Source organism: Zeus faber (genome assembly GCF_960531495.2).
Source record: "Zeus faber genome assembly, chromosome: 21".
Classification (NCBI taxonomy): domain Eukaryota; kingdom Metazoa; phylum Chordata; class Actinopteri; order Zeiformes; family Zeidae; genus Zeus; species Zeus faber.
Genome location: NC_137208.1, coordinates 16,636,951 through 16,660,819, shown reverse-complemented (window position 1 = coordinate 16,660,819; position 23,869 = coordinate 16,636,951). Strand labels below are relative to the sequence as shown.

The 23,869-nt window shown below is 50.3% G+C and overlaps 1 protein-coding gene across 1 annotated transcript in view; it reads left to right on the top strand.

Annotated features, from left to right (window-relative positions):
- The window catches only part of sema3c (sema domain, immunoglobulin domain (Ig), short basic domain, secreted, (semaphorin) 3C), a 36,444-nt gene that overhangs the window by 7,235 nt on the left and 5,340 nt on the right, over positions 1–23,869 (top strand). Inside the window, exons 3-15 of the mRNA XM_080022024.1 lie at positions 9,875–10,035; positions 10,868–10,930; positions 13,515–13,634; positions 15,063–15,153; positions 16,307–16,426; positions 16,553–16,695; positions 16,964–17,078; positions 18,284–18,353; positions 20,797–20,941; positions 21,164–21,386; positions 22,301–22,389; positions 22,989–23,030; positions 23,284–23,441. Coding sequence (XP_079878150.1) covers positions 9,875–10,035; positions 10,868–10,930; positions 13,515–13,634; positions 15,063–15,153; positions 16,307–16,426; positions 16,553–16,695; positions 16,964–17,078; positions 18,284–18,353; positions 20,797–20,941; positions 21,164–21,386; positions 22,301–22,389; positions 22,989–23,030; positions 23,284–23,441 — 1,540 coding nt within the window. The remainder of the gene's footprint in view (positions 1–9,874; positions 10,036–10,867; positions 10,931–13,514; positions 13,635–15,062; positions 15,154–16,306; positions 16,427–16,552; positions 16,696–16,963; positions 17,079–18,283; positions 18,354–20,796; positions 20,942–21,163; positions 21,387–22,300; positions 22,390–22,988; positions 23,031–23,283; positions 23,442–23,869) is intronic.

Here is a 23,869-nt window from a genome sequence, read left to right as displayed (position 1 = left end):
CGCTACATCAGGGCGGAGAAAGGTGGAATGATGGATTTCCACTGCCGCTCTACATTAAAATACACGCATGCCGTCGTTTAGCGGATGCTTTCTGTCCACAGCGACTTGAAAGCACAAGTGCCTTTGTCATCCCGAATGTAACGAGTGATTTTGAACGGAATTGATCAAAAACTGAACGGAGGACAGGGATTCATTTGTTCCAAAAGTCTGTTTCCACCCCTCAATATTGTTTCTTCCCTTTATCGATACGGCAACGTTTCTGCCTCAGCCAAGCGTGAAAAGGCCTCTGCCAATTTTCTTTTATTATTATTATTATTTTTTCTGTTCAGTTACATTTTCTCATGGAAGTTAAGTCCAATATTCCCCATCTAACTCTACAGAGCCTGTCGTTGAGGTTTAGCTGTGGTTTGGGTTTAGCGTCTATACGTTCCTCTCCCCCTTCGAGATGAAAGCCTGAATAAGCACAATGCCTGCTGTTCATTATAGACATTGTTATGCAGCTCACTGGGCCTTGCCTCTACACCGGGAGGGGGCATTGCATAAAATAGTCTTATACCAACTGAGATGAAAGACAAGAACTTTTTAAAGCACTGGCTCCGCCGGATAGGGCGTATTGCCGTCACCGATGGCCCGCTGTGAGGCATATCTTTGGTTATGCCTCTCACAGTGATGTGTGTGTGCGTGGTGTCTGCAGAGGGGAGCAGTGCAATAAGCGGGTTTAATGTTCACTGCGGAGGAAAGACGGAAGCACGGGCCCTGCTACCGTCCTACCACCCTCGCTCACCCAACACCATTCCACCATTCCACCATTCCACCATTCCACCATTCCACGGATGTCGGGCCCACGTCGCCTCAGCGATCTGTGTTTACGACGAGGGTCACTTCACCGCGTCGGGTCTCTGGCAAGCGCTCATTTTTCGCCACAGTGGTGGCTTAGTACTGGAAATAAATGAACGTCAATCTGCGGAGATGTTTATTTGAACGTCTGGTGTGCGGGTGTGTGTGTGTGTGCTTGCGTTCGCGCGTGCATGTGTGTGTGTGTGTGTGTGTGTGTGTGTGTGTGTGTGTGTGTGTGCCGTAGCATTCCCCCGGTGCGTTCTGGCACAGGCGCGCGCAGGCGTTTATGACGTACCCCTGGACGCGGGCCGCGCTGAGTGAAGCGCCGGACCAGACGTGTGAGGGACTGGTCACGATTATTCCGATGGGTTTACGATCAGAGCGATGAACCCGCCGGGGCCTTTGTTCCGGGCCAAAGCGCTGAGCAGAACCAGGCGTGGAGCTGTCACTGGGACCCCCGACTCTTGACCACAGAACGGATCCACCCCCGAGCTGCTTCCAGAGGTCTCTTTTGCCTTTATCAGGACATCATGCCCCCACCCCACCACAACCACCCCCACTCCCGCCCCCACCCACCCCACCTCCTCATTACTCAAGCAGGATGCTGTGGCTGCTGTACTTATAGGAACATGGGTGTGGGTTGATGCCACGCTATTGAGATTGTTTACTTAATGGAGTGGGACTGTGGTTATGTACGTAAGGAACCTATTGTACACGCGTCTGTAATTCCCTGTGTGTGTGTGTGTGTGTGTGTGCGTGTGCGCGGTTTTTGTGCGTGACCGAAGGCCAGTGAAAGAAATGCAGCGTGTGTTTTTCTGACGTGCAGTAAGTGGTTGGACGCGCATTCCTGCTTAATAACATTTTGGTGGGCAAGGCTTTCTGCTGAATCATCATCTTAGAAGACAAAAAAAAAAAAAAAAAACTCAGCCCCGCTTAACATGATCCCAGCTTTACTGGGTTATTCGCCACCCAAATATTTCAAATACCGAAAGGCTTTCTGCAAAACCATGTTGGGGGCTTTTTCATTTCTTTTTTTTTTTTTTTTTTTCAGGAGATTTCCAGACCCCTGAACAGGCGCTCCATGCGCTGCGTTCAACTCGGTTTGAACTCCTCCAGGGATGAGATCCGATGCAGCCTAGACGATAAAGACACCATTCAACAGTAGATTTACATGTAGAGCCTCAACGCCTCAGACCTCAGACTTTTAGGGTCGGGGTTATTTTTATTGCTCATTGTTCATTGTTACGCTATTGTATATATTCATTTCATATGTGTTCATTTCTATCTTTGTTGCATATTGCCAATTTTGTGTTTGTTCATTCATTAGATTTATTATATATTGCTTATCATTAGGTTATTGTCTGTCTGTCTGTCTGTCTGTCTGTCTGTCTGTCTATCTGTCTATCTATCTATCTATCTATCTGTCTGTCTGTCTGTCTGTCTGTCTGTCTGTCTGTCTGTCTGTATATCTATCCATCTGTATATCTATCCATCTGTTTATATCCATCTGTATATCTGTCTACAGTATCTATCTATCTATCTATCTATCTATCTATCTATCTATCTATCTATCTATCTATCTATCTATCTATCTATCTATCTATCTATCTGTCTGGATGGCAAAGAACAGCCATTTCATTTATCAGCCCTAAAAGTTGGCGATGGGTCGCCAAAGTTTGGTCGGCTCTCAGTAATCCACACTAATGTCTTTGTAATGGCAGAGGACTTTTGACCCCGCATCCGTCCCTTGACCCCCCGACACCGTGGCAGACGGCGGGTCTCGGTGGATCAAATGGGCGACGGCAGGCGGCGAAGTGGCCCTTCCAGGGGTCGGCCGCAGGTCAGCGATCCCAGCGTCAGAGCTGACAAGGGCTGGGGGAAAAGTGGACCATTATGTCTGGATGCCTGCTCGGGGGGCGCAGTTATAGCTGTAATTTGGGAAAATTGGGTGAAACTGTTTTGTTTTTCTCTTTTCCATCAGACGGCCTCTCGAGGTGATTCGGTCGTTTTTTCCACCGGTGAATGTATTAATATTTGAACTATAATAGGAGATGCTTCACGGTGACGAAGCTGCGCCTTTCCTCCTGGCCTGGTTTCCTGGCAGCGCAAACCAGAAACCCATCAAGGCTCTTCACAAGACTTACAATGGGACTGGAATGGGCTGCTTGTGTGTGTGTGTGTGTGTGTGTGTGTGTGTGCGCGCGAGCATTTTGCTCTCCCTGTTTGGCTGCTCCTGTCTATGCACAGGCACACATGCCTTAATGAGGCAGCGCTGGTCTTCCTCTCTGTGCGCTTTAGTGTATATCTGTACATAAATCTGTACATAATGTATTTTCCTCTGGACTCCTCCGGATTATTTATCGAGCCGAAACATTCTGCAGTGGGCGGTTGACGGCGGGCAAAGTGGAGCGAGCAAGACTTTGCAGCGCCTCGAGGCAGACAGCGTCTGAGATATTTGACAGGTCCCCTGTCAACGACGTTCTCCGCCTGTCTCTGTTTTCGCGATTCCTCCGGCTGACCTCGCGACCCCTGTTGAATATTTTATTGTTCCTGCCCCGCAACACGTTGAAAGGTAATCAATGACCGTCAATATGAATGAAGACAGTGCCTTTCCAAGGACGAGCCTGGTCCGGTGGAAATTCCTTTGCCCAGCGATTGATTTAATTTATTGCGAAAGGGCTTGTGCAGATGTTTTGGTGCAGGAGTCAAAAGTAATCCGTGGCTGTAGCGTCCGTGAGCTGCGGTGCTTTGCAATTAGCCGAGCGCAGCTGCAGGTTCCGAAGCGATAACTGTTATTCCTATTATTAACTGCTATTATTCCACCGCCTTTCATTAAAAGTGTGGCTGCGGACATATTCCTATAATGGACATATTCAATGGCATCCAAACACCATCGTCATCGTTCAACGCCACAGAAACAACCTTTCGACCTCCGCGGTTGTTTGTTGTTCCGCGGATCGAGACCCCCCCCCCCCCCACCCCCTCCCCCGCGTCAGGCTTTCCCCTTCCCCGCGCATCTCCTCCACGGCTTATAAATCCACATCACCGCCCCCCTGCTCATCCCCCTGACCCGAATCTCCCGCGAGCTGCCTCCGCTATCCTGCAGCCGCACCAGCCCGTAAACAGTGATTTAGCAGCCACGGGGGGCCCAGGTCACTCCTGGTGTAGGCAGGTGAGAGGTAGAACAGGCAAAGTGAGTCGTGGCCATTGGGATGGATGGTGGATGGATGGTGGATGGATGGATAGGCGGGTGGGTGGTTGGATGGATGGATGGATGGATGGATGGTGGATGGATGGTGGATGGGTGGGTGGGTGGGTGGTGAGTGCCTGTGACAGGTGAAGTGGAGGCCAGGTGCTAATTAGGGCAGGGGGAGAGCAAGGTGGCTCGCGGGCGATGATGATGACGGACTGGTTATCAGCTCGGGTTTCAGGGCCCTGCAGGGGATATTACCCAACTCCACAGGAGCCGGCCCACGCAACAAATCCTGACATGACACCAGCTCTGAATAACATCACCCCTCGGGGTGTCGCACACGCACGCACACACACACACACACACACACACACACACACACATACGGAGCCAAGGTTGGCCTGCTTAAAGTGGTATTTTCTTTTTTTGGAAGTTATATCAGAGGATTCATACAAGCGCCAAGGCATCCCAGAAAGCCATACGATAAGATAACACTTCATCAATCCTCCGGAGTAACTTCAGGGCAGAGCCGTCAGCCATGTGATTCCCGTTAGGGCTGTGTGGATAGCGACAATAGGCCACAGACGCCGGGACAGAAATTAATGGGATGCTGTCACATTATATCAACTGAGCACCGGCTCCTGTTGATGAAAGGCAGCTACAGCGCCGAGAGATGCGCGCTGTTGATGTTTGCGTGGTTAGCCGAGCACTCGAACGCTGCACTCGGAAGAATGCGGAGAACGTCAGTTGGACAGACAATCGGACGACTCTGTCAGGAAGTTCGGGGCGAGGTGGGTGGTCTCTAGACGGAGTGTGGGGGCGTGATGCGCCTCGAACTGGTATAACACTTTAGGTTTGCGCTCTGCTATTCTTTGCAATGAAAATATATCGCTAGGCATTACTGCATACTGGGGGGCGTCGGTGGGACTGAAAATCCCCAAGGAGATAGGAGGACAAGGAGACATCCTAGGTATCATACAGGATTCTGTTGCTGGGGTAAAGTCCCTTGCTGGCGCAGTATGTGTGACCAGAGCAACACTGTATTTGGTAAGTGCAGTCATCCAGAACTTAGCTGAAGAACACTTGCTGTTGTCGTGACAAAGAGCCGAGGTATTTGGCAGTTGGCTTGATGAAGCCCACTCCATCTCGTGAGGAGGGATTGATTGCAAGATGGGAGCGGGGGTCTGAGCCCCCGCTCCCGTATTTATCGTGTCTGCTGATTTGAGTCATCCCGCGGTCTACCGCGAACAACCATGGCTCCTGGCTGCACTGAATGGAGATCGGCAGCCATTAGCACAGGGTTAATTATGTTAATTAACGCCGCCCCCCTTTCAGGTAGTGGCCAACCAGTTTCAGGGCTACTTTGCATGAGGGACAGAAAGATGGGTTGGTAATTGGCCTGTTGCCTGTCGCTCTGGTGTTAATTGGGTGCGGAGACCTTTTGGCTCATTGATCAAACAGACCCGGCACTTCACACGCCCATTCAACACAGTGATCCCCATTTATCTCGGTAGCTCCTCCTCGACTAAGCCCGCGTCCCCAACCGAGGGAACGAGATAATCCCGCATTGTTGCATTGTTATGATTTGATGTCCTTGCCTCACTCTGATTATCTCCGCAGGTGTATGAAACGGGAGCCCTTTTATAGGTTAGGTGATCGGTATTGGACAGATACGGACCACGCTTGTGTGGATCCGTCCATCCCACATCTTCCCCTGCTCCAACTCCCTTTTTAAAATAAACCACGACGTCGACATCCACCCCTTTCTGGCGAGCTGTCTTTTCCCACCAGTACAAGAGTAGGAAGAGGAGGTTTTTCGAGGCTGTCAAGAGTGACATCGCAGGCCCACCCAGCTCACACAGTTGGCACCAGCCTCATAGTCCCTATCCAGGTCAGTTGCAAATGTGCAGCGCTTGCTCTCGTAAACATCCCAGGCCTCTCTCTGGCCGCCGTGAAACCTCTCTCCATTCCATTTTTATTTACAATCCCGCAAGACGGTGAACCGCTCCTTGTATGGGCAACTTACATGTCAAGCGGAGTCACGGCACCGTTGTTTACGGCTGGAAGTGTCGCTGTAGAACCGGACGTCTCGTCTTTCGCAGGGGGGGAAACCGAAAGGGTAGTCTCCGAGGGTGTTTCCCCTCCTGGCTATAATCACAAGAGCTAAAAGCGGCTCCCCATCTCTCATCTCAGAAAGAGGGGGTGCGCACTGCAATCTCCCCTCGACTTTAATTGCCGCGAAACCGGCCGGAGGGGGGCTATGACAAGTGCCTTCCCAGTGCCCACGTCTCCCTGTCTTTCCACTTGACTGTTCACCACAAATACATTAGAGTTGTTGCTCCGTGGAACTCGGTAGCTTATGGCCTTTCTGGGTTATTTGCCCCGGGTCTTCTGTCCCGAGCGATCAAATTCCCTCATGGTTTACCGAGCACTGAATTGCAGGGGACAGTGACCAAAGCTTGGCGCTGCTTTTGATCGTGCGGCTGTAGAGGATTTGGTTTTGTTTTTGACCAGAAAAACAAAACGAAGAACTTGTTGGGGTTTGTCAAACTGTGGAATGCTAGTATATTCATTATATTGAACAATTTTACCAACCGAATATATTTATCATCTTTAACTTTCATGTGCCTAATAGGCAATTAACAGTCTAGACCAATACAACAAAAAAGACTTAACACAATGCACCTGGATTACTGGTACTTTTTAGTTTTTACATTTTATCGCATCGACTCTGAAAATGTCTTACTCTACATGCATAGTTTTCCTTCATGGATTGACCTAACAGCTGGTGGTTGTACATCTTTGGCGCGTGTCCTTTAAGATCGTATCGCAGCCTACTCTGCAGCCGTGAAGCAAACACTGCAGCCCGCTGTTTAATATTGGATGACCCCGGGGTCCCTTTGCCCAACAAAAACCTTTTGTACAGCTTCCGCTTGACCGGCACACACAAATAAACAATTTCAAAGGGAGAGGAAGGAATCGGTTGTGAGTTGCTACCTCAGTCCATCCGCATACCGACGAGCCCACTCACTGTGTGACCGATCACTGTCCGGTCCACCACCGAACCAGTGTCTCTCAGAGGCTGGAAGCAAAAGGAGCGCTGCCAGGCCTTCACTGACCTGTAAGCCCCACCGGACCACATACACCCACAGTCATCAATCCTTCAACCCTGCTTTCTTTGCTGGTGTTTGTTTGTTTTTTCTCTTGTTATCTCTTTCTCATGTGACTGTGTGTTGGACGGGAGCTGCTTATGATTTCTGTCCTCCGACGGCAACAGAAGAATGAACCGCTGCCCCGCTGGCATTACCGCAGTTTAGTCTCCCACCGCCCACTCGCGGCTAAGGCCGGGCTCCTCACGTCCCCGCGCGGCAAAGCGGAGCCTCCAGAGTCCGATTCCGTCCCTCAGCGTCATAGGTGATCTTCATTTCCACCACCCAAGCGGCGCCAACCTTAACCGTCTGCTTGGAATTCCGACGTTTTTAAGCTGACGTTGTCCGCAAACCCCTTTGACACTCTGCCTCTTGAGGGGCTGCGTGATCTCAACTGGGAGGAACGCAAATAAACTCATGACTAACGAATCACATGTGGTTAGGGGCTATTACGAGCTCCATGATTTATTTCCCGTGCATGAAAATAAACAGCATGACTCTGATTTTTTTTGTTTCATGTTCATTAGTTGTCCCCCATGCTCATAATACAGTTGGACAAAGGTGTTGCAGCAGGACTTAATACCATCTGACGGGAGTCTACACTGTTGTGGCATTATTAGAGCTTAGGTCCATGGAAGGTGTCGTGTTGTGTTTGTGAAGATGCTGTACACACTTGGTGAGGTGCCAACAAGTAAATACCACTTACTCGTTGGCACCTCACCAAGTGTGTACATTATCTTCACAAACCAAACAAGACAGCTTCCATGGATTTTTGCTCCAATAACTCAAATCGCAATACATTATTTGCACCCGTATACAAGTCTACAACTGTTAGTTTGCGCTCCGATTTGCCATATGTCATATGATTTGGTTATGTTCCAATCTGTCCCTGTGGGTATATCGTATAACTCCAAAAACCTTGATAATGGTGAATAAGCAGCCGCCCTCCTTTGACAGCGCAGGTGCACCATCTGGTATTGTAAACAATTTATGTTTGTCCACAACAATCTAGTTCCAGTGCACGCATGACTCACTCGCTCTGGTCTAGGCATTGACAAGACACTGGATCCATCCAGCGGTATGTGCTAAGTGAATGACCCGGGGTGTTGGGGGGCTCCATGTGACGCACCCCCTGCTGTGTTCCATCTCAACACTTGGATTAGAGATCTCTCCGCCCTCGCGAGGGAGGAGGAAAGTCTCCCATCCCCGCACCCCACCGAGAAAACAATATAAAGTTCACCATAATAGTAACAGTTGTTTTGCCCGGTTTGTTCCTCTTGTGGAATGTGCCGGAGGGACCCTTTTTAGAAGCAGAGCAGGGGACGCGCGCGACTGGACATTACTCTAAAGCTGAGCCATCCACTGGAAATGGAGATCATTAAATCTGATAAGACGGTGATGAAATGAAACAAAACAAGGTCCAAAAAAAGGGCTGTCCAATCTTACCTCCAGCTAATTGATGGGGGTTGCACAAATGTGGATTTTCTCTTTGGCAGGGAGTCGGGCCCTGTGTGTTTTTAATTAGTTGCTTGTCAGTCCTGCGCCCTCTCTACGACTCTCTCCCGAGTTCTCCGCCAGAGCGCGGCGTGCAACATGTTTAGGCTCTTCCGAGCTGGGATAACACCATCTCCACACGGGTCCTCGTGCGATGTTATCGCCTCGGCTTTGAAGGCCGAGGCTGATTCAATCTTTATTCCAGAGGTTTCCCTTTATTAAAGTCACCCTGGCCCCCTCCAGCTCGACGGGGCCTCTGTCGCGTTCAATTAGATTTCTGCCGAGCCAGGAAGAAACAAGGCGTCGTTTGTGTGTGTTCTTCATTAGTCTCCAGAAGATGCTCTACCGTGATACCGGGTCTCCGAAAAAAAACAACTCTTTGTACGCTAATAAAACTCCGTTAACTGTATAATGCAGTTAGCCTCGACGTGGCAGGGTGTAGACATCGAGCGGTCGTGGGAAACACTCGAGTCACGCATGGCTTGAGTGGTCGGCTTAAGAGCCATATGCCCAAAGCACCAAAGAAAAGCCTATTATCAGAGAGAGGGGTGCCACAGGAAAGCCACTTCCCTCTGAGGTGAAAAAAGGCCCCGGTTACATGAGCCCTGCGCCGCACAAAAGAGAAAATGTGACTGCAGCCTGCGGCGTCGGAGTCAAAGCATAGCAACAGCCCCGCTTGTTTATTAGAGGAGGGGAAAAAACAAAAGGGGGCAGAGCGAGGGGTCAAAAGGGGAGGAGATGGCGGCTATGTAGATCGCTCGGTCCAGATTGAAAATAAGTGATAAATATGCATGAGTTCTGCCTCTGACACTGAAGGGCTTTGATAGCTGGGTTGAGAGTTCTCCATCTCGCAAATGAATAGACTCAAAATAACCGTCTGAGGATGTTTACCCCTCCGCGCATGAGAACAATTATGCGCTTTTAATGAGTCGAAGAGAGCCCGCGGATTCAATTAAACTATATGCGTCTCTTCATACACTGACATAACTTACACAACATTCTTATCCGAGATCTACTAAAGATCTACTAAAGTCTTTTTGCAGTCCAAGGTTTTTTGGCAAGGGTCAACTTCCAAGCATTTAAATTGAACGTTCAAAATTGGAATATTATAGTTTTCGACATGAGCCGCCTGTGTTCTGCTATTGGCTCTGGCTCTGTGGTGTTTATTTTCCCTGGGCTGACTCCTCTCTGCGTCCCCCAGACCTGCAGGGATCCCAGTCCTTTGAACACTACAGTCTGTCGGACAAGGCCATGGACTACAGGATCCTGCAGATGGACGAGGACCAGGACAGGATGTATGTGGGCTGCAAGAACCACGTCATCTCCATGGACATCAACAACATCACCCGCGACGCCCTCAAGGTCGGAATATATAGGACGAATATTTTGGTTTACAAACACAGTGTGAGTCTGTTTTAGGCCGTCGAGCTGCGTGGTGTTACCGGCACCCCCGGGCCGCTCAAAAGGCGGACGGTTGATTTCGCACAATCAGTCTTGCACTTTGCGTGGAATGGATGAAAGCCCAGCACACATAACAAGATGAGCACAATGGCGGTGATGTCATCTGAGTGATGTTTATGCAAATTGCCGTGAGTTTGCCGTGATCAGAGCCGTTTTCGGGGCTGCACGACGGAGCCTTTTAGAAGCGCCCCGCGGAAACCACTCTGTGAGATAGATTCAGACGCTCCCCCTGATTGCGCGTGTAGCGAGGGAGTTATTCTCGGCATAATTGACAAGCACGAGGAGCATAAACAGATGGGGAGGCAGTTAGTTTCCTCCAGGGAGAGCCACTCCACATCCATTTTGCCAAGTAATTTGCCTGATGTATTCATTTAGCCAGACCTTTAAGCACCTCTTCCAGGTTTCGGAAAACAGACGCCTTCTCGCCCAACCATTACAGGACGTCGTCCGTGACGGCCTGACGTTGGAAGGGATATTTAGAGCGCTTTTGGAATTCATGATTTTCCAGTTTCGCCATTTGCATTCTTAAGAGACCTCTACGGTTTCTCTGTCTCGACAAAGATCGGATGAAAGCCTGAACATAATTCAAATGTTTCGGGTTGGTTTTTTTTGTTGGTATCTTTTTCAATCTGTCACCTGTTTTGTCCCGTTTTCCTCAACAGAGTGTTGACATTGAAAGATCTTTGTTCCACTGGGCTCCTATTAAGCTACTGCATACGTTTTATTCCACCAGGTGTTCTGGCCGGCTTCCCCAGCGAAGATAGAAGAATGCCAAATGGCGGGAAAGGACCCGACGGTAAGGACTTCACACCGCCTCCGATGACCGATGACGACTCTGCAACATTTCTAGACTTACAGTTGAACATCTGGTCCCGGATCAGTTGCCAGAGAGCGTGGTCCATGCCTGGATATTACACAGGCTCTCCCCCGGGGCATTCCCCTCGCCCATCTGCGAGCGTGCGTGAGTGTCCCAGGGTGCAGCCGCCTGACATGCGTAGCAGGGAGCAGATGTCCACGGGGTCACCGAGTGGCCCACTGGCCCCGGCTGGACCGCGTCCTCCTGGCACCGGCCCCGCTTGTCGAGTTGAGAACGAAGCGTGGGAGGAGGTTCCACAGGCGGCCGTAAAAAAACAAACCTGCATCAAAGCTCGTAAATAGGCCAGGGCTCATTGCCGGGTATAGACTTCACAATCTGGCCTGATTTTTTGTTAATGTGTTGTTTTATATTTATTCTACATTAAACTGAGTGGGCTTAATAAGCCGTTGCAAGATTTAATGAAGACATGGAACTAATCCTTCCTCCGCCTCAGTTTTTCAGCTAATTGGGATGTTCTGAAGGCGGAACCACACTGTGGTCTACAGAGGTTTCACAGCCGACTACAGCAGAATGCTAAACACCACGCGAAAAGATAAGATACATTCCAACAGAATGAAATGAATACGCTTCCGCCTCCACCGTGCGGTAGCATTAAAACTGTAAACGCAAATGGTAGCCGTTTACCCCAGTGGGAAAAACCTAACGTGTCAAATTACCGTGCCCGTTACCGCAAAAAACCATGGCGTCGCCCACCGACTCTGCCCATCCGTTGCCGCACCGGCCAACGTGTCCCCGGGCTGACGGCAGACGAGCCGGAGAGCCAGGAATCGGTACAGAACACTATTGTAGGAGATGAGAATAAGTGGTTTCCAGTCAGCCTGGGTGATTTGCGCAGCCTTGAGTCACAGCCCGGTCGCTGTGGAGAGGCTCCCGCAAATATTTGGGCGAGCCGTCTGTGTTTATTGGGCCTTTATCCTCCTCCTCCCCTCTTCCTCTTCTCCTTCCTCTGTCACGCTTCTCTTATTTGCTACCCTGTCCTGTTTTTTTTTTTTGTTTTTTTTGCTCAGAGACCCGTGCTCATCTATTTTTTGCTTCCTCGATTTTTCCATCTCGCAGTCACTTTTCCCTGTACTCTTTGTTGGCCTATTCCAGTCTGGTGCTTAAATCATTCCCCCTCTCTCTTTCTAGGCCCGACTATCAGAACCTTCATCAGTTTGTTATGACCCTCCCCCCCCCCAACCCCGCCCCACCTACCCCTCACCCCCATGCGTATATTAAATTCTGTTTGCCGCGACGGAGGCGGTGGCCAATGGCGACGGGGTGGGGTTTGCAGAGCCGCCGCGCAATGTCCACACGGGAAGGGTGTCATCAAAGGGGAGCGATGTGGGCCCACCTCTTCATCGAGTCCCACCCCGATGAAGTCTGTTTGCGCTCTCAAGCCTCCATGGGGGCCGAGCCACGGGACGGTTTCCGGACCGTGACGCGGGCGGAGCTGAAACGCCGGCGCGCAGCGGTTTGGCGGGCGGCGCTGGAAATGCTGTTGTTGTTCGGCGACGGACCCCGGCGGACACGCGCGTGCGCGCCCGAGCGGTGAGCTGCGGCAGCTGCTGCTTTCTACGGCGGCGGCCAAGTTCCTAACAGCTCCCTGGGCGCTGCTCTCCGGTTCTCTCCTTCCCCTCCCTACTTTCGACTTTCCCTCCGGTCCCCCTCCCTTCCCCACCTCCTCCCTCCTTTTCCACCCCCCGCCCCCCTCCAGAAGGAGATACTCTTCTGCTTTCCGTTCCGTTCTGCCGCCGCCGCCCGCACCATCACTCACACCTCCTCTCAAAACGCCCCCTCCCCCCCCCGCTTTCTCACCCCTCTTTCCTCATCCTCTTTTTTTCCGCAGGCCGTCATTCCTCCTTCTCCTCCCCGGCTTTGGAGCCGGAGAGGGAGTTCGAGCCCAGTAGAGGGATCGGTGGCGGTGCTTACCTTGAAGTATCGTGCTTCGCCCAGTGACACTTTGTTTCCACAGCCCCCAATACCAGGGCGGTGAGAAGCCGGCCACGTTGATTGTTGCCCGCGAGGCAGGCGGTCGGTTCCCCCGATGAGTGAGATAAGTTTGGATTACATCAGCCACTTTCGGCTGGATTGGATACGTCCTGAAGGATAAAACTGGGTTCTCGATTTGGTTGTGCACCTTGGCTCCGGGCCAGATCTTTAGAAGGCGGAGCACTGCCTCTCCAGATTAGCATCCCTGTCATCGCCCGTGAGCAACCACCCGCACGAATGCGGCAATGTCCAAGGCTGGCGTGAAGGGATTTTTGACAAAATAGTTTGAGTCGGAGACGGTTCGTCACTTTGATGTCCTTTTCAATATTTCGGTGAGAAAATGGCGTTTTGAGCTCTTTAGCGTTTATTGACGCGCGATAGAAAGAAAGAAAAAGGTCTCGCGCGCGACTTTCTCATTATTTCCGATCTAATCTTCGAATTTGACATCCACGAGGAAAAGAAAAAACGTTATTTATTGTGGTTTTTTTTCATTCTCTTTCCTCCCTCATTCCTCCCACTTTCCTTTCACCAGCACGGCTGTGGGAACTTCATCCGAGTGGTGCAGCCCTACAACAGGACCCATCTGTTCATGTGTGGTAGCGGAGCCTATAGCCCAGTCTGCGTCTACGTCAACAGGGGTCGAAGGCCAGAGGTGCTCCGCTCACTCACTTCTTCCCGGTTTGACAAAATAGTCCATTTTTTAGAAGTGAAATTCTGTCATTGAAGGCGTCGGCACGCTTCAAAGTGTCTCGGTGTTCACTTGGGTGGATAGTTAAGCGTGTCCATTTTTTATTTTTTTTGTCAGAACTCAGCGACAGCCACCCATGTTGGGCGAAAACGAAATGTTAAAAAAGCCGTGTCAGAAGCCAAGCTGAAAGCTCTGGTATCCGCTTTGAAAAACATTTGACCAAATTTCAACAGTGAACAAATGCTGCAGCTCGACCGCGTGCCCACTGGGACCCCAGGAGAGAGGGACGGGGGGGGGGGGGGGTCACATGCATCTCTGTTATATTTCAAAAGGAGCTGTGGAGGACCTTTAACCTAACATTGCGTCACCTGAAAGTATACATTATGCATTATTATTATTATCTCATCGTCGCCATTTCTCTCCCAAGTCGTGAGTGAGTTGTTTCCTCTACTCTTATCTGTGGTTGTACGACTCCAGTCCTACGAGGACCGACAGACAGTTTAGCCACAGACAACAAACTCTGCTCATAAGAGGAGCGCTCCCCTCCAAACCCTTTCTGCGCCGCGATGTGTTTTGTCATTTTGGGGGTTTGTTTGAAAGGCAGGCTACTCTGTTTGGCGACCTCAGGGCTTTAAGTTGTCAGCGTCTCAGACGAAGCGATCTGTAAAGATTATCATGTTGCTATTAAGGGATGCTGACGGCGAGGCCGTGGCATTGGCCTTAGCCTTGATGTGCGGACCCACTAATGTGTGCCACGGCGCTAAGAAGACTGTGTGTGTGTGTGTGTGTGTGTGTGTGTGTGTGTGTGTGTGTGTGTGTGTGTGTGTGTGTGTGTGTGTGTGTGTGTGTGTGCTTGCGTGTGCGTGCGTGTGTGTGGTAAAGACGCTGGCCAAAGCTCACAGAAAGAAGTGGTTCATCTCCCCACGTTTTCCTGGAAAAGGGCTCCTTGGCTTGCATCGTTCACATCCCCACGAAAGGAAGCGAAATGAAACAAAGCAAAAAAAAATGACGCCCAGTTGCCCTTCTTTGGATATAGGCGAGAGAGGTCCAGTAGAAAAGGCGAGAGAGGTCCAGTAGAAAAGGCATGGGGCATTTGGCAGCCACCTCACCCCTAAGGCGGAACAATGGTTTCAACAGCGAAGGCCATTTCAGAAAAAAAAAAAAAAAAACCTTACCCTCCACCCCCAGCTGAAACGCTCCATTTAATATCCCAGTGAGGCCAGTTAAGGTGGACGGCCTGGGACCATGTCTGTGTCTCTTTTAAAACCCAGAGGAAGGGGAAACTTGAGCGGGGCTGCCTTGCCGAACATTTGATATGCTCGTATTCTCATGTTTATTGAGAATATCCCCTCAACTCCCATGTCACCGCGTTGCTTTTCTTCTCTCTGGCAGGAGCAAGTGTTCCACTTAGACTCTGGCACGGAATCTGGAAAGGGACGCTGCTCCTTCAACCCCCAGGTCAATACTGTCTCCGTCATGCTCAGTAAGTGCTCGCACACCTCTTGTTACCCTCCATTTCTCTCTCTTTACCGACTCGACGCCTAAACACACACACACACACACGCACACGCGCTCGTGGCTGCAGGGCTGACCTCCGCCGCCCTCTTTCTCCTCATCGGCGACCTTGTGGGCCGACTTGTGCGCCCCCCCCTGTGTTTACCTTTGATCCCTGGTTAGATTTGAGAAGGGGCGACGTGGCCCAAGGCGGCCACACGCTAGGCTCTTGTTTCTGACACCCGAGCGCCGCCATGTCAGCAGCGACAACCCCCCCGGACCCCCGCCAGCCGGCTCAGAATGTCCGGTCTCCAGAGCGGGGTGGGGGGGGGGTGGGGGGTGCGGCGGTAGGGACGGGGGGGTCCGGATAGGGGGACGAGATAGACTCAACGTGAGGAGCAGTGGGGTTTACGGTTCCTCCCGCCTGCCAAATAGAGTCGAGTTCAGCGGCGATGCAGCACTCCGGGCCCCCGTGGAGACGCGGGGCGAGGGGGAACGATCCCAGCCAGCGCCTGGACCCAATTAAGTGAAAAGGTTTTTTTATCTGGGCTGCATCAGTCCATCCTTGCGCATTAGAAACCCCTGCGGCCGTCCGGGTCCCGTCTCCCATAAGCATGACCTGGAACTGATGGAATGATGAGGTGACACTAATGGAATGAGAGTGCAGCTGTGAGGGAACACACAGCGATTTAGCCGTAAGCGCCACCCACCGCAGTGTCAAACACGCTGTTAACTGTTACAGATTATTGCCACCTATAAACCGGACATAAAGATAATGCACGCGATGCGTTAGGCGCAATTATGCGCAATAAAACTAGTTTTGCCCTCGCCTCCAGAAGTTGAAACTTTGTAGTCGGTAACACCGCTGGCTGCGGCCCAGGCTCCTTTTGCTCAGGTGTCGATGGGAAACAGGTACTGTGACATCATGATTGGGGCAGGACCACCAGTGCAACCTATGGTAGAAGGTTTCCCCCTCTCCCACCAGGACAGTGCAGCACTACCTTTCTTCCGGCGTTGATCACCGTCACTGATGAAGATTAAAAGATGAAATCCATAACTGTACCCTGTGAGTTTGATAATAATTACTACTGTGTGTGTGTGTGTGTGTGTGTGTGTGTGTGTGTGTGTGTGTGTCCGTCCAGACCAGGAGCTGTTCTCAGGCATGTACATCGACTTCATGGGGACAGATGCTGCCATCTTCAGGAGCCTGACGAAGAGGAACGCGGTGCGGACGGACCAGCACAACTCCAAGTGGCTGAGCGGTACGTTCAGAGCCGTATATAGAGTCCACTTCCTGTTAAGTTACTGACGCTCATCAATCCACGCAAATGGTTACATTGGTGTGGGGCACATAAGCGAGTAAATATGAAATATGAAATATCACGCAGAGCCCATCTTCATCGACGCCCAATTGATACCGGACGGAATGGACCCCAACGATGCCAAATTGTATTTCTTCTTCCGCGAGAGGTTGACGGACAACAATGGGAATACGAAAAATATACACACCATGGTGGCCAGAGTGTGTCCAGTGAGTGACATTAGTATGACATATTAACATATTCGAGAATAATATTTATGACTGGTAACAAACTGTTGGCCAGTTGAGAATGAGATGACAATTTGTGGTCTGATTAAGAATATCTGTAGCTGAGTAGTACATCAGTAGTAATTAAAGGTAATTCAAAGTGAAAATGCCGGATGTCAGGACTGGCTGTGTTCTGTCCTTCGGAGACGGATATCGTCACGCGTTGCAGTGACGTCCCTTCTAACGACGGAGTGTGTTGCATTCATTGCAGAATGACACTGGAGGACAGCGGAGTCTGGTGAACAAGTGGACCACCTTCCTGAAGGCCCGCATGGTGTGCTCCGTGCTGGAGGAGGACGGCACCGAGACGCACTTTGACGAACTCGGTACGAGCGTACACGGTCGGTCCAGGGGCGGAAAATTATGGTGGGCCCAGGGGGGAGGTCCGGACCCCTCTACCCTCCTGGGCCAAACAGAGAGTTGCCCCCCTCAGTACATCATTGTAAACTATACAATTTGAAATAACATAATGACATGTATCGAAAGCACTTGTGCTAATGACAGATGCAAAACAATGCGTTTTTTAAGTTTCGAAAGATTGCGTCCGCCCCTCATTTACCTCAGTGGTTTGGCCCACTGCCTACCATCGTCAGAGTGTCTGTGGAGCAATCTCTGGAAGTGGTGCCTGACCTGCGCCTTCCAGTAAGTAGCTACTTTGCAAAGGATAGCCTATAACAAAAGATGTGTCAGACATTTTTCTTTGCTTCTCCCACTCAGTAGAGAAAAAAAGATAATTTACAATTGTAACCAGACTGCATTTTGTTTCGCTCCATTACCTCACGGTCGAATGTCGTGCATCAACCAGGCCACCATATTGGTACGGTCCAGCGGCCGTCCCCGAATGCATGTATGTCTAGAAATGCAGGAAATTGGATTCAAAATCGCAATTTCTTTTTCTCGGGGAGGACGCCCAGGCCCCCAGTTTTATTGTGTCCCCGCCGCTTCCCAAACCAGCACCGCACATTCCAAAATCAACTCCCTTTCCAAAATAGGCGGCGGCGTCGACCAGGCGCCGTCCTGGATCCCGACAGCTTGCTTTTTGGATGCGCTTCCCTTTTCAAAAACAGTTATCCGTTTCCTCGCTGACGGTCGCAAGCGCGTTGTTTAATCTGGACGACGGGGAAACTCTTGGATCTTTTGTCAAAACAGCTCTTGTGCCGTCTTTGGTCAAGCCGGGTCGGTCCTTCGGCAAATGTTCCTCGGGCTTTTATTTTTATTTTTATTTTTTATTTTTTTTTACCTGGACTTCGTAAGTTAAAGGCGATGGCTGACGGCGCTTCGGGTGTGCTTCCCGTTCAGCTGTTCAGATTCAACGTATCAACATTTATTAAACCCTACACACAACAATTCTCCAGCTGTCGTTTCTGTAGGGATGATGTGATAAGGCGTATAATGAATAGTGATTTGTTGACGCAAGCGTGTGTGTGTGCGTGCGGGTGTGTGTGTGTGTGTGTGTGTGTGTGTGTGTGCGTGCGCGTGCGCGGTGTCCATGTGTGCTGTGTGGGCTTGTCTCTGTGCATTTCTCTTCCAGAGAGTGTGTTTTTGCTGGAAACCGATCAGCCTAAGGGCCTTATGGTGTTTGGCGTCTTCACGTCCACAAGGTAAGACCAGCGCCGATGAATCTTAACCTCAACAATCCTGGAGCCAGACATTGGGGAATGCCCATCAGTAGTTTGACGTAATGAGCTAATAATGTAATGATGGTTTTGTTGAGGAAGGTCAAGACCTCAAGCTGCTTGGAAGCACAACGTCTTTGTGTGGTTCAACAGACTGATCCACTGGCTCTGTCTCAATGGCGAGGAGACTTCAGATCACCTTGGTAACCATTCATGGACATTCATTCTTAGTGTGTGTTTCGTCCAGGAGTTGGATGAATCGGACAACCTAGCTAGGTAGCGCCGTGTGACGAGTCCAAACGTTAAATGCTGCGCAGCAGCTCACATTGCCATGGTAACGTCGGTCATCTACTCTAATGCAAAACAGACCTGTGGCGTGCGGGTGGTGTGGTTTGAGCAGCCACACCGGTAATTGGGCCCGGGGGGGGATGAGGGTGGCTGTACGCCTGTTGCTTGTTCGAGCAATCAACGAGCCACAGGTGAAACCTCCATCGCCACACACACACACACACACACACACGAGAGGAGCCCTTGTCATGACATTTCTTCCATCTGCTCCGGGCTTGTTCCACCTTGCCCACTCTCTACAATAAAACTGGTACTTTTCAACCCCATCACTTGTGTCTCTGTGTCGGAAGGCCCTGAAAACTCGGGCAGCGTGTGACAGGCAGCTCTGCCGCAAGACCCAACTGACAACAACCAAATTAAGTGGAAAATACCACAACTAAAATACCTTTAATAGACTCTCAGTGCTACAACTATGCCTTGCAACTTGAAATTTGTTTCCTCAAAATTCAAATAACCGAACGAGGAAGTGTCCTATGATACCCAAGGTTTTCCTACATTGGTTGCCACCAAATCATAGAAAGGTAGCTAGCAAATCACATCTTGCTGGTTTCATCGTATACTGTAGGAACAGCATCTTCTCCTAAGGCTCTTGCCTTTCAGACAAAATGCTAGTGCAGTGCAGCAAACCCCACACTGACCCCAAATGGCTTTCAAAATCACATTCTTTAGTGTGTAGTGAAATTATTTGCCTTCCTACCATTTTATGTCAAGCCAAATGGTATCTCTTGCGGAATATATACAGTGTTGTGTAATGGTCTTATGAAGATTAATGAATTTTCCAAAGACACCTTGCTCCAGCCCTCGTATATAATGTGATATGAAATCCCCCCCTTTGGTCAGTTAAACCCAAATAAAAGAATGAACGATTTTCCAGTCGCCTTCTCTGTGATTCAAGTTTTTCTTTGGAAAGACTCTATCACCACTGCCATACCTTTTATCTATCTCCTACCCTTTTTTTTGGTACACTGACTTGCACCGTTCTTTTGTCTGGTAAAATTTATTTTAAAACAATTTCACAAAAATGATAGTTGGTGATCCTGCTGGTCAAAATGTCCGGTCCTTACGCTTGCACAAATCGTAGCTGCTCCACCTCCCCGGCGGCGCGGATGAGACAGGGCCAGCGGTGCACCCGGGCACCTCGGCCCTCGCTTTCGTTGCGCCACGGGCGTTGTTTCGCCTTCTGGCTCGCTCAGTGTGAGCCCATCTGCCGGGGCCGAGCACATCTGGTACCTGCACCGGCAGCAGGGGGCCGCTCCCCGTGCCTCCTCTCTCCCCGTGAGAGGCGAGAGAGGCCCCCCGTGGCTCCGCTGAAGCGGTGAGGTCAGTGCTGTCACCTAGGTGCACATTACATTTGCGTTTGTAACGCAGACTGTTATTGAAAAGTGACCGATAAGGTTCCGATTTTTCTGGTGAAATAAGTTATTGACGTTGTGGTGTAAAATTGCAATTGCACCCGGAAACTGTAAGGGTGCCAAATCCAAAAGATCAACTTAGTTACTTAGTGCTGCTTTAATTATCCCAAATAAACCAAATATAATTTGATCCTCTGATTAATACAGTCTGGAGATGTTGCGTGTGGGGTTTAAACGGTTTAAAGTCACGGGTCATTTGATGCGTCGTTTTTCGTCTCTTAATAGCTGGTAGTTAATGTGTAACGTGACGGAGCCGTCGGCCGTTTCTTACCCCGAGATCATCTGCAGAATCCTAGCTCTCTCAACACCGCCAAGCCAAACACAGAGCTCTCCAGCGTCCTCGTCTGCATTTTATTATTTCTATCCGCGACCCACGCTCTGTTCTTTCCTCCAACAATGCCTCTCTTTTATGCGTTCCCGCGACGTTGTTTTAAAACCGACGGGCCAGACCGCATCAGGATCCTTTCGGGGGGAACCGGGGCGAAGCCTCTCCCCTGCCGGAGTGTGTGCCGCCGCGGTCCCACCCAGATTGTGTTGCCGGGGCGTCCCACGGAAGCGCCGGAGCTTAGGAAGCGCTCTGATGTTTAGGCTGGGAGCTGGATCATCCGGCTCGGTCCGGTTTCGTTTTTGTTTTCGTTTCATGGAAAATATGCGTCCTGTTTCCCCAGCTCCGTGTTCAAGGGCTCGGCAGTGTGCGCGTACAACATGGTCGACATCCTCACGGTCTTCAATGGGCCCTTTGCGCACAGGGAGGGCCCCAACTTCCAGTGGATGGCTTTTCAGGGCCGTATTCCCTATCCCAGGCCCGGAACCGTGAGTTCAGCATTAGGTCATGGACTAAAAATCTGAAATACTTACTTTAACTGCTTCTCTTATCTAACCTCTCGGGTGAATTCCAACGAGATTGAGTCAAGGATGCAATCAACTATTTGCAATAATAAGTGAAGGAAAATCTGAGAATAAGTTACTCTCTCTCTCTCTCTCTCTCTCTCTCTCTCTCTCTCTCTCTCTCTCCTTCACTCCCTCCCTCCCCAGTGTCCCGGCGGGGCCTTCACCCCCGACATCCAGACGACCAAGGAGTTCCCTGACGACGTGGTGATGTTCATGAGGAATCACCCGGTGATGTTCAACCCCATCTACCCGGTGGGCCGCAGACCCCTGGTCGTCCGCACCAACGCTGACTACAAGTACACCACCGTGGCCGTGGACCAGGTCATGGCAGCGGATGGAAGCTACCAAGTCCTGTTCCTGGGCACAGGTACAAACGGATAAGAGCCACGGAGGCCGGTAATGCTCTTATAACATTGGGACGGGTGAAAATGAATACAAAAATAGGCATCGAAAATACGGATTATTATCTCAGCCGGTCTTACTTTTCAGAACCTGACCGCGAATGTGTTGCGTAAAGAGGTTACGATAGTTAAAAACCCAACTCTCGCCGCAGTCTTGTTACGTCCCACCCAGATGTTGCGGTGTCACAGAAGTCACCTCAGTGCGGTGGACTGAATTCGATGTGTTCGGAGACCTCAATGCAATTATGTCGCTGCTGCAGACGGGGCAAACACAAACCGATCTTAATTGGCAACGGTTTCCTGGAAAACAGCTGCGCTCCACTGTTATGAGTCCCTTTCGTTAGGAAATCATTAGGGAAAAGGGATGTGAGGCCTATTGTCGCAGTAAGTGAGCTGATAGTGGGCGTAGCAGTCACTGAGAGTTCAGGTTTTGAAATAATAGGGAGTATACATTTCATATAGGCGATAGTGTAGTGGAGGGTGGAGGCTATGCCGGGCATTTTTGCGGTATATGTTTCTATTAGCCTGATATCCATTGAAAAATATAGGACAGAATGCCCGTCTCACCTTCAGTAATCCAACTTCCATGTTACATAATGTAGAAACATAGTATATAGTAAATAGTGCATATTAATGATATGTAATGATCACACTAGTAACCAGTTGTACTGTTTCTTGAAATATTCTATAGTATGGTATAATATGCTGATATAATATATGTGTAGCCTTATAGTGAAATATTTATCTCTATAGTATACCCACACATGACTGCTTGGTACGCTGCCCGGAGAATCTCTGCCACAGCTGCTTATGTTTACCAACGCGTCCTCCGTTTTCTGACCCGCGCCCTCTCGGTGCCCCCCACACCCGCCTCCCCCAGACAGGGGTACGGTGCAGAAGGTGATCGTTCTCCCAACCAATCGCTCCCTGGACGAAGATCTGATCCTGGAGGAGCTGGAAGTGTTTAAGGTCTGTGCTTTGTCTCTTCTCTTTACTTCTCTTTCATCACTCTTTTCATCCCCCGGCACCAACTCACATCAAAGGCGGGGGGGTGGGGGGGGGGTGAGCCTGGCGGCGGCACAAAAGGCCGGCGGCGGGCAGACGGAGAGGGAAAAGGTCCGTAGCGCCCTGACTGGCCGCTCAGGGAAACGGTTGAGCCCCTCGCCGCCGTATGGCGAGGGCGAGCCTTCACGCACGCCAGTTTATCTTTGGCAAACCGATCGAGACGCAGCCCGCATAAACATTCAAAATCTATATTCGGAATAGTCTGCGCTTTCTTTTTATCTACATGCGCACCTGGATTGCTGCTGTGTTTTCCCAGAATGAAAGCAGGAGGCGCTTTGATTCGGCTTTCCGATTCTCTGGTCGCCTCCGCTCCCACGTGCCAACATCTCAAGACATGAGAGCGCATTTGTTATAGTTTTGATAAAACCTCTGTTTGCGCTACTGAGCGAGATAAAAGTGTGAGAAGCGGAACTTTTCCTCTGGATATTCTTGCAAACAAGCAACGAGTCAGCAATCCCTGAGAGCCGATTTTTTTATTTCTTTTTGTTTTGTTTTTTTTACAGAACCAAGCACCAGTAACAAACCTGAGAATATCCTCGAAAAAGGTAAGTCTCTCTGTCTGCCTGGTAACTCCACACCTTTGGTATATTTTTATTATAATAATAACAATATTGATTTATTCATAGCTGCCTCGTGATACATACAAAAAAAAAAATCCTGAGCATAGAGAGGTGCCAGAATAGCAGGGGAGCCAGATAATAAGGTCTAATTGTTTCAGCACGGCGCCTCATTTTCCTGTCAGCCGCCCACTTACGAAGACAAACAGGGCTGCTGACATTTGAACTGTTTACTTTGCAGCAACAGCTGTATGTCAGCTCGGAGCACGGCGTCTCCCAGGTCTCCCTGCACCGTTGCCATGCCTACGGATCGGCATGCGCCGACTGCTGCCTGGCCAGAGACCCCTACTGCGCCTGGGACGGGCTCAGCTGCTCCCGTTTCTACCCCACCGGCAAGAGGTACAGTACCCCCCCAAAAAAAAAAGACCGGGACTCGTATCGCCCAGACGAGGGGAATCCAGAGACTCTCATTTTGAGCCTGTTCTATTCTACCACATTGTTATACAGTTTATTTCATTTATTGACATCGACCTGAAACACGGTTCAATCTCAATTTCACATAGAAATCAAAGGCATCCCCAATGGCGTCCCACTTAACCCCCCCACCGGGGCAAGGAAAAACTCCCAGGAACTCCCGTCATGTGTGTGGTGTGAGGATGGTGTGGTTTGAGCAGCCACACCTGTCTTGGGTCTCGGTAATTTGGCCCGGGATCAGTGTGGCTGTACGCCTGTTGCCCGTTAGAGTAATCAACGAGCAACAGGTAAAACCCTCATCCTCACACGCACACACGGGAGAGGAGCCACCTTGCCCACCCTTTACAATAAAC